Here is an 11,078-nt window from a genome sequence, read left to right as displayed (position 1 = left end):
TGAAGGTTTTTTTTATGTATCCCACCCCACCCCTCTCCTCTTCTACCACTGATATACACAATACTATGCTCTTTACATCGCTTGGTTGACCTCTATAAAAAGCGACCCTTGATCCTTGTTTACCTTTGAATATACACGCATAACACAGAACCGAACGAAGCAAGCAAGGTTGAACTTCTGATTAATGTGAGTAGATCCATCAAACATTCATTCCGCTCATATATTTTCTTTTGCATTCTATATATTTATTACAAAGTCTGTTTATAAAATGTCCTTGAAGTGCTTCCGTATTGATTTATTCAGTTGCGATTATATTTTGTTTGTATGAACATGTACATTTCTCCCACATAAACCATTTGGAATGCATAGTGGTCCGTGCTTAAACAACGCTAGGCATATACATTTTTGCCGAGTCATGTTTGGCGTTATCTCGCTGTGAGCATGGACCCTACATGCTGTGAGGAAGCTTGTGGCACTCTCTTCGAGGTGCACGACCAATAACGGTGTTCTTTAGCACTACAGAATTGAAATACTAAATGCAATTCTGTCTGTGAAACATTGCTGTTGCTGTTTATCATTTAATATAGTGTTAGGTCCACTTTAAACTACTGTTTCAGACTTGCAGTCTCTAAAATGATACTGACATATTATTGCATAGGTTGACCTTTTATGATATATGTAGGCCTAATGTTTGATATTATAGGGCCTAGCGAGTTCAGACATTTCCACAAAATCATGATCGTTTTGTGTGAAGTTCTAATCCACATCAGGCGGGGAAATCGCTGTAGGATACACACAATATTTTTATTGAACAACGAACAAAGAGCACCATTCCAATGTTAAGGATTAATAATGGCCGATATGTTCATTACCAAGCCAGGGATAATTTTATCAAGAATATAGACACGGTTGTCGATTGGTGGGGGTGGGGGTTGGAGGTATATATAATTCACAGTATTATAATAATTATTATTATGTATCGTATAATTATCATGCTGATAAGAAGAGATTAGAAGTTGGTGATGATAGTAGTGATCGCATGAGGATCATCAATTTTTGTTTCCTCTCGCTATTTTTTATTGTTATTCAATAAAACCATTCCTTTCGGAAACAGATAGATGAGCAAAGAAACCCAGGATGAAATCGAATGAAAAGTTTGTATTTATGTTTTAATGCAAAACATAATCTTTTCAAAATGCACTTTCAGGAGCATGGGGTGTGCCCGGTTATAACCACCATTTTGAGATTCACTTCATTTTCGTTTCCATTCAGTTTCATGATGTAAAATAAACGGAGAAGATACATAAGAAATTAGAATTGAGGTTTCAAAGGAAAGAACTATGGAAACTTACATTCTTTAAACGGTCAGCCAATTTATATTATGACACCTTCATCATATTTCGTGCTAGCTGTGATTGCGATTATACTTACGATGAATTAAATTATGAAACAGAGAATATGACGATAATCAGTAATGATATAAGTAATGATGTTTATAAATGAATAATGGTATCTAATAATAATAACAATAATAATAACAATAATAATAACAATGATAATAATAATGACAATAATATAAACAACAATAATAATAGGAATAATGTATTGTAATAATGATGATTTAACTCGTAGTAATGATAATGATAAGAAGCAGATCAAACAAGAAGATTAATAAAAATTTAATGAATATATATGATAACTGTAAATCATACTTACTTTCACAAATTTCTTCTCCCTCAGATTATCCACTCTGAAAGTAAAGAAATCTATCAAGATGACGGCTTTGGCAGGACTTCCATCCGATTTCGGCTATGTGATCCTCACAGCTGTGGCTAGTGCTATCATGGTCGGCTACTTGGCGGAGAGAGTCTCATTTGCTCGTAAGGCACATAAAGTAGAGGTGAGATATAAGTTAGCACCCCTGTCCCGGATCCATTCTCTATCCCACAACCCCATGTACCCCTCCCATCATTCCTGTATCACTATCAACATTGCCTTACTGTCATATATCTTGAAAAGCTATGAAATCTATCAATGTTCTATTCAGAGTTTTCAGTAATCTGGCCAAATCAGTGATTCCAGTTGATCACTGGATCTTTTTTTTTTTGCTGTTGCTTGTCTGATTATTTTGGGCGTAAATATAAATTCCGACCCCTTTTTACTTATTTGTCTGAAAATTCCAAATATTTCTGTACCCCATCATGAATTTAACATTGTGTCATTATTATCATAATCATTCTTTTCTTTTTCTGTGCTTTTCCTCGTCTAGTATCCCACGTTTTACAGCCCAGACAATCAGCTGTTTAACTGTTTCCAACGAGCTCATGGAAACACGTAAGTATACATACCAACTGACATTCAGAAAAAAATAAATGACTTCTCGAGTGTTGCTTTGTCGATTCTACACTATGATATAAAACCATTGCTCATTGAATTTGTCTTCTCTTAATTCCGATAGCTTTCTGTAGAAGCATTCTTGTCTGTAATCAGATTTACGCTCTTGTACAAAGAGCTGATTTTTATTTTTCAATTACATAATATAGTGCCTAAATTATTTATACCAAACGGCCTATCAGTCCCATTCTATTTGTCTACATTACATTTTCTTTCCACACTCCTTGTTTACAAGTCCAAGGTCTATTCATATTACCACTTTGCCCTACATGCCTTCTTTACATTCATAATATCTTTGCAATTGTTGATCTCATATATCCTCATATCCCATGGCTGCATTATTTCACTGACTCCATCCCACTGCTGCCACCGCTGTGAGTTGTTCAAATTTTGAATGAACGTCAAACAATCATAATTATGCCGAAAATCGGCAAATGTTGAAAAATTGGCTCATATCAATATGAGTAATTGACATAGTTTAAACAAAATAATTATTATATTCATTTTGCAAATCAAATTATGTTCATGTATATAAGTTAAACATAATTATTTAACAGATAAATGTTTTTACTGCACCGTTTCATTATGCTTCAAATTACTTAAAACTATGGTTTGTCTGCAGATTGGAGAATTATCCTCAATTCCTCATGTTGCTGTTTCTAGCTGGTATTGGATTTCCGGTAAGTTTACGTGTCCCCATCATACTACATGTATAAAAATAATAATAATCCGCTTTTATATAGCGCTTAATCCATCGGAACGACGTTTCTAAGCGCTTTACAGATATATTATTACCCCGGTCATCGGATTCAATCAGTCATTCCCGCACACAATGTGTGCACATATAAAGCAAATTGGACTATTTTATGAAGTATTATGTTTCACAATCCACAGAGTGATGTTCACTGCACAGCAAAAACTGTGGAATTAACCGGTGTACATAGAGGACCACACCAGTTATTTTACATCGGTGTTAAATTGGTGGTGTTAGTTTTACACCTATATGTGTTATTACAACACATTTTGTTGGTACATTTACACTGTTTGGTGTTACGTTTAATCTCTAGGGTGTAATTTTAACACCTCAGGGTGTGGTCCGCTATTAACACCAATTGGTGTCAGTTTTTACACCGCAGTTTTTACAGTGTGGTAATTTGTATCCGAGATTCAAATCATGAGAGTAAACTTCACAGAGCAAAATGTTGAAATCAAACCCAAATTATTGTATCTTGTTCTTGCAGAGAGCTTCATCGATCCTTGGAGTCATCTACATCGTGGGTCGCATCAGCTATGCCCATGGATACTACACGGGAGGTTAGTACATAACAGGGGCGGCGCTAGGGACGTTCCCTATGATTTTCAAGCATGGGCGGAAATCCCGGGGGGGCGTCCCCCTATTAAAAATACTCGGGGGACACAATTTCAAATGTCCCCCTACTATTTTTTGCCTGTGATGGAGAAAAATACATCATTCACAATCGAATTAATACATGTATTTTTTTACTAAATGACGTTTCATCATGTTCATATTGGATGAAAACCTTGTCTTGTCAATTTTGTTTGGGTTAAAATGACATTAGATTTTGGGTGATACCCTTTTTTTTCTTGTCAAAGTTTCTGTCCCCTGGCCCCCCTACCTTTGGGGACAGATTTCCGCCCATGCATGTTTTTGAGTAAAGAAAAGGGGGAAAAGAAAGGGAAAGAAAGAACAAAATGAAATTAAAGCATCAAAATGAGAGGCATTGGTTGTGTAACTGTATACACATCCTAGCGGTTTGGTGGTATTGGGTTTTAAGTCACTCCTCTCATGTACATGAATTCACTTTGTGATAATCAAGTAATGATTATATTTATTGATTAAAGAATGACATAATCTTTTATTTTTTCCTTAAAAGTGGACAATTCTACAAAAAACACACATTGACTCGAATCATTATAGAATACCCTATATATTACACTATATTTTATAGCTATATGATCGTTGTTACAATTATTTGTTGAATCCATACCATTAATAATGTAAAGTACATGGCCATCGCCATATGTTACAAGTTATGAGCCAACTTAAAGTGAATAACATGTTCATTTTGAAAAGATTTCATTTCATTTCAAAGAAATTGCCCTTTTTCATCAATCGAAGACGATAAAAGTATTTTATTACTGGTCACAACCAGCAATGTGAGTAGTGGCAGCGTTTATTTTAGGCACAGCAATATTAAAATGAAATGCATAAACTTGTTATCATCCCACTCTCCGCTGATTAATTTCATCAAATTTGTTAAAGTAATAAAAAAAAACTAATTGTATTTAATTTGTCTTTATCCCATCAGATCCAAGCAAGAGAATGAGAGGAGTTTATGGGTACATCGGTCTTCTAGGTCTGCTCGGTCTCTCTGTCACAAACGCACTTCGACTTCTTGAGTTCATTTAAATCAACATTCCGCTAAGCAAAGACTTCAAGCCTTGGTCACAACTAACTCGCATTTGAATTTTGTCGCTAAACGAAATGGCAATCGCTCATCACCATCCCGCCCCTCTCATTTCGCAAAACGTTTACGTTTTTTTTTTTCCTTTTTGCAATCAAGAGACCAAAATCACCCCAAATATAGTCAATTCTTGTAACCTCTGTATTTTAATTTGATTAATTTGATGTAACGTTAACGTAATATTATTGGTTGCTCTTTTGATATTAATTGCATATTTAGTCGTGGAGGGAACTAATCATTATTATTTTGTATCAATTATGTTCATTAAAAATTGTTTGTTTTGCATTTATATTGTTACATTTTCGTAATCTCCCCATGAATGAAATCGCGAAATCTTTCAACCGGTTTTGTTTGTTCTTTCTAATAGAATTGCATATGGAATGTAGATGATCTTGTAAGCCATGTACAACTGCTTTTCTTCTATCTCGAGTCTATGAAGACTATAACAAAGTGTTATACACAATTTAATATCTTCTTTCTTTTTCTATGACTAACTGAAAAATGGGACTCACTACCGAGGTACAGAAGCTGACCACAGACAACCTGGCGTACTGAAATAATTTCATAGAGTCTTGAAAATTTTCATTGCTTCAAAGTTTCTTTCTTTTTCTTGAAATGTATTATATACGTTTGCCAAAGTAATGCATTTTATCTAGGTATGACGACTGTGTTCTTTGATTCCAATCAAACTAATACATTGTATGGATTATTTCAGGTAATTTTATAATAAAAGTATTTACAGTCTAATATACCTCTCGAGTAAGTTTCTTCTCTATATGTGTGAGATCTTTGGCTGTTTTTCAATTTGTGCAAAACCAAGACCGGCATATAAAGAGATTATGTGAATGATTTTCGCATATAAATCACCACTCATCATCACCATCATCGCCATCACAATATTCAGTTTATACGAGGTGTTACTAAAGGTAGCCAAAGTTCAAAGGTCAGCTAGAATACATGATTTATTCTTGTGATATTTACTCTTAACAGTAACTCATCAACTTGACATCTTATTCGTGTCACAATTGTTACAGGTCACAGACTAACGCGTATTGTTCTTTGAAGGCGAAGGTACTTACCTTTTCCATATTTTGTGACAACTGTGATGCAAGGTGTCAAATTAAAGTTGATGGGTTATACTCAGTTGTAGGATAATAATAATAATAATGAATTACATTTTTATAGCGCATAATACATAAGGTCTCTATATGCGCTTCACATAATTATATACAAGAATTAAATATCTCATCTTTTACAATTAAAGAAATACAATCAATCAATTGTTAAACATGTACGTTTTGAGTGCAGTCTTAAAGGTTTGGATGGTGGGTGCAGTGCGGATGACAAGCGGGAGAGAGTTCCAGAGGGTTGCAGCATTGAAGGTGAAGGAGCTATGGCCGTAGTACTGTGTCTTAAAACGAGGAACCTGAAGGAGATGCTTATTCTGTGACCTGAGAGCACGGGAAGGAGTGTAGGTGTTGATGAGTTCAGAAAGATATGAAGGGCTTGAACCAGAAAGAGACTTATAGGTGATGAGGAGGATCTTAAAGCGAATCCGCTTGTCAATTGGAAGCCAGTGGAGGTTACGAAGGAGGGATGAGTTAGAAGTCAGACCAGTAGCTCTCTCTGTAATTCTAGCTGCTATGTTTTGAATTCTTTGAAGCTTCTGGAGGTCGTTGGCAGAAAGATTTGGTAGGAGTGCATTACATGTGTCCAGTTTAGAAGTGACGAAGGCGTGAATGAGAGTCAAAGTCGTCTTTCGGTCCAAAACTCCACGAATTCGGCCTATCTTTCTGATGGATGACATAGCAGAACGAAACACTCCTGCAACATGAGATTTCCTAGTAGCATGCTCATCAAATACAATTCCCAGGTTTCTAGCTTCGGCCACCGATTCAATGATATTCAATGATAGAAAACACAAGATTTATATTCTGGATAAAGCGGACGACCTTTGAACTTCGGCTACCGTTTTTAAAGACACCTTGTATAACTACAGTGCGTATCAAAAAAAAGTTTACACTTTGAAAAAGTCCTGTAAAATTATACATTTGTAATATCCTGAAGATTTTTACACATTTTAACATTGGTACAGATCCATTTAAGCAAATGACGATATAACTATCGAAAAATATTTCCGCTTGAGTGAGCACCACTTACTTTTGAAAAGTTAGTGGAAAATGATTTGCGCAGAACTTTGAAATAGCTATGCGAATAAAAGTAAACCTTTAACAGGAAGAACACGTAGAATTTAGCAAGTAAAATTGATTTGAAGATATCTTTGACCTCTTTTAACTTGTTTCCTTGCCCAATACACTTCGAAGAGTGCATTGCGCCCCGCCCCACTCCCCCACACACCAAGGCCATCAAGACGATATTTGATTTACACTGAGCTGTGATTTACATAAAATGAATTAGGCCCGATTTTTATTTCGTTAATAATTGTCAAGCTTGGGAAAAGTGTCGAGAAACATGTAACAAAGGAAAAATTAAATTTCAACCTACTTTAAATAAATATTCTTAGTGAACAGGTGCTGGAGATGTCTGAAGTAAACTTTTGTTCAGATTCAGATATGTCCTCAGATCCAGCTGGCACAAAAAGGGTAAAAGTTGTGCTTACTAAGTGTTGAAATTTCAATTTGGGTGGCAAATTTGTTTAAAAATGCTTGAATGTATCTGTTTTATCTTAATCGACTAAAAGTGCAAGGAAAATGTAGGAAAAATGTATCGCAAGGTAAGTTTGATTTTACCCTTTCCTCTTGACACTGCGTGAAAACGAGCATTTCTGCGCAAACAGATTTCTGCGAGCTTTAAAAAAATGGATAGTGCTCACTCAAGTGTTACATTCTGTCAAAAATTTTACTTTCATTGGATAGATTAGACCCAAACCCAAGATTATATGTGAAAAAATTACCCACATGTTGTATATTTTTTTTAATTCCCAGAGCTTTTTCAAAGTGTAAACTTTTTTTGATACGCACTGTGTAACGAATTACCTTTTAATTAGCATGCTTATTGAGATTCAACAGCTTAATGATGGATTTCTTGATCAACAGCAAACTGATGGATGTAGTGGAAAGGTCCAAGAATCTATTTCTTAATCAGTTTTGACAAGGAATGTGGTGATAGCTTGTGCGCATGTCAGAGACGTACTTTATTCGGTAGATTTGCTCAATTGGAATTAATCTCAAAATCATATGAGCTTTGATTCGAAGGTTTACCTGCATGGTGGTATAAGACTGTATGGTGAGGTTTGCGGTAACACCATTTATAAGTCCTAAAAAGGACTGTTGGTTTGTCTTTCTGACATGTCTGAAATAGGTCTTAAAAGATCCGCTGTTTTCGGCGTTTCGAGCAAGCAACCAATAAGCATCCACCAATTAGCAATCAACCAATCAGTAATCACCTCAGATGGTATAACTACTCGTCATTTTGGCTCAAGTCTTCACGAAGAGCAAAGCTTTTCTGTGCTCGAAACGTCGAGCATAACACTTCTTTTAAGAGCTTTTTCAGAAAGATAAACAGTCCTTTTCCGGAAACCTCACCATCCAATTTCAAAATCACTTTTGAAACAAAGACAATCTGAACACGAAACATATCTTAATCGCAAATTTGCTATGTTAAATCAGGTAAATGATGGTCAGTGTGGCATGTACATTTTGTTCATATGGTTTTCAAAATGACCAATCAGAATTGTTGCTCCAAATTTTAAAATCATCATGAAAATTTGTGATACAGGACCTTGAATTGATGTGGTAATCGAGTGTTCTTTCTTTTCTTTGCAACTACACTTACAAAAAAATTGGATGAAAAGGGCAGGCGGATGCAATTCTAATTTCACTCATATTTCATAATGCATTCAAATATGGAATGCCATTTTACACATTTCATATGCACCCATGCAGTTGACTATTGATCTACCCATTTTAACTATCTTATTTTTAAAGTAAATCTTGTAAATTTACAATTAATGAGGATGCTGATTTGGTTAGCCTGATTTCGATGTTATGAAAAAAAATCATTGTTATAAATGACACTACACAAAATTGCCAAAATTAATTTGATCCCTTGATTGTGTACTTTTGCATGACAATTATTCAACCCAATACTAAATTTTACACATGGAATATGAGAAACAACGAACAATTTCATGATATATTTATTTATTTTCTTTCAAATATAATCATGTCTACATCTGTATCAAATAGAATTCTGATCAACATATACACATACTATACGACCTGAAAGATCACACAAATAGCTCTATCATCACAACATTCAATCGAAAATAAAGATATGCTACGAGTGAAATCAAAGTACTATTGATTGTATTTGTTAATAATTAATGAGCATTGTTTGTAAGTTCAATTTAGATAGGGCTTTTAACATCCCTGAATATTTTGGCCACACAAGAGTTGAACTGCATAATAACAAACACAAGAAGTGAACCTCATTATCACAAACACAAGTAATACCTATTGAACACAATCGTAATATGTAAAGTTTGCCATGGCCACCATGAGTGGTGTCGAAATTCGGCAGTACATTCAGCATTTATTCAAGAATATAGATTAGGAGTGAATATGATAATATGATGGTATTAATGATTATCTCGGCAGTTGATTCAGTTTCTTAAACTGAGGTCACATATTGATATCCTACTAAAAAATACCACTTCATGGTAAGTTTGCTTTGTAACTTCATCAAAGTCTATTGGTTATGCTATGCATTGCATCAGCCGATTTGGCATCAATTTCATCCAAGAAAATTGTAATGAAAAATAAAACGATTTGGCAGGTCACTATTAAGCTTTCTTACATTTACAGGTAAATATAGTGGGGGCAGTGTAGTACATACTACCCAGACAAGGGGTGTCACCGGGTTACTTGGTTGAGGGGGAGGGCCAACACAACCTAAAGATGTAGTAATTTTTCTCAATTAGGGGTTATAGAGTAACACAATCCAGAGTTCTTGACCTCTATCTTAATTTTCTATTTTCCCCATTTTTTCCTATATTTTCTTTTGTTTTTTCACCAATTTAAAGTAGAAATATATTGAAAATCGTAAAAATGGAGAATCATATATCACAATAAAGGAGAAAATAAGGAGAACACGATGGTGTACATCATTTATCATGGAGACCGATGAAACTCAGTTAATTGATAGTTTAAAGTTCTCTCTCTGAATGCTTCAAACACGCAGAATTACGTCCGCGAAATTGGGGATTTTTTATGACGTCACTGTCTGTACGAGAGGCGTGATTGGCTCTCCCACGTGAAGCTCCACTTGCATGCAAAACCTGTTGCAAGGGTACATTTTCTCCACATTGTCACTGAATACTTCGATCCCGAAATGAAAGAAAACCTATACATACCGATTCGCTACCAATTCATGCTGCTGGAAGTGCTAGCTACACCGCGCGGGCCAAATTGAATTCATGCTGAACATGAATAACCACATCCAGACAGAGTCTATCATAAGAAGGAAAATAATGATATAACTGTACTTACAAACAAGTGAATAATCCGAACCTGAAGGCAAATCAACTCAACGAATAGTAGCAGACGATATGGCATATGCACTGACGATAAACTTCATGTGGCTGGGATAGATTGTCACTCGTTCTGTTAGATGTAACTTTTATCTCATTAATTTGACAAAATTACGAAACTCGGGGAATTATTTATCTATATAAAAATATAATAACATCTCTTATCATTTTTTGAATTACGATAAAACCTGTTTTGAAGGTAAACGTTGAGGTAAATTGAAATTAGATGTAAAAGATAATTCCCATCATGCGTAGCATTATGTGATCGTAAACAAACCATATCACAACAACACATGCTGTATTGTTTGCTGAGACTGAGAGAATAGATCTATGCACGTGTTGCACAGCTCTCAATCAGCAAAGCGAGCAAGGAAGGAATACGTGCATATTTGAGATGGTTTGTTTGCAATGACATATAAGCTACGCATAATTATTGGGGGATGATCTTTTACATGTAATTTTAGTTTACCTCAACGTTTTCCTTCAAAACAGGTTTTATCGTAATACAAAAACTAAGAGATGTTACTATATTTTTATATATATAAATAATTCCCCGAGTTTCGTAATTTTGTCAAATTAATGAGTTACAAATTACATCTAACAGAACGAGTGACAATCTATCCCAGCCACATGAAGTTTATCGTCGG

At 35.0% G+C, this 11,078-nt stretch overlaps 1 protein-coding gene across 1 annotated transcript; it reads left to right on the top strand.

The window, feature by feature from the left end:
* Positions 1 to 79: 79 nt before the first annotated feature.
* On the top strand, positions 80 to 4,929 carry LOC121413363 (microsomal glutathione S-transferase 3-like). Its single transcript, XM_041606155.1, has 6 exons — positions 80 to 186; positions 1,741 to 1,900; positions 2,270 to 2,334; positions 3,017 to 3,074; positions 3,636 to 3,708; positions 4,725 to 4,929. The coding sequence occupies exons 2-6, from the start codon at positions 1,775 to 1,777 to the stop codon at positions 4,823 to 4,825; spliced, it is 423 nt and encodes a 140-aa protein (XP_041462089.1). The 5' UTR covers positions 80 to 186; positions 1,741 to 1,774; the 3' UTR covers positions 4,826 to 4,929.
* Positions 4,930 to 11,078: the final 6,149 nt, after the last annotated feature.

This window comes from Lytechinus variegatus, chromosome 4 (genome assembly GCF_018143015.1).
Source record: "Lytechinus variegatus isolate NC3 chromosome 4, Lvar_3.0, whole genome shotgun sequence".
NCBI lineage: Eukaryota > Metazoa > Echinodermata > Echinoidea > Temnopleuroida > Toxopneustidae > Lytechinus > Lytechinus variegatus.
Note: the sequence above shows the minus strand (reverse complement) of the source record. Positions and strands in the feature narration are given on the sequence as shown.

What these genes read in the sequence shown, in the direction of transcription:
- LOC121413363 (XM_041606155.1), top strand. Translation starts at nt 1,775, where the DNA reads ATGACGGCTTTGGCAGGACTTCCATCCGATTTCGGCTATGTGATCCTC. An exon ending in GTAAGGCACATAAAGTAGAG is followed by an intron (nt 1,901 to 2,269) that starts GTGAGATATAAG and finishes TTCCTCGTCTAG; the next exon opens with TATCCCACGTTTTACAGCCC. An exon ending in CAACGAGCTCATGGAAACAC is followed by an intron (nt 2,335 to 3,016) that starts GTAAGTATACAT and finishes GTTTGTCTGCAG; the next exon opens with ATTGGAGAATTATCCTCAAT.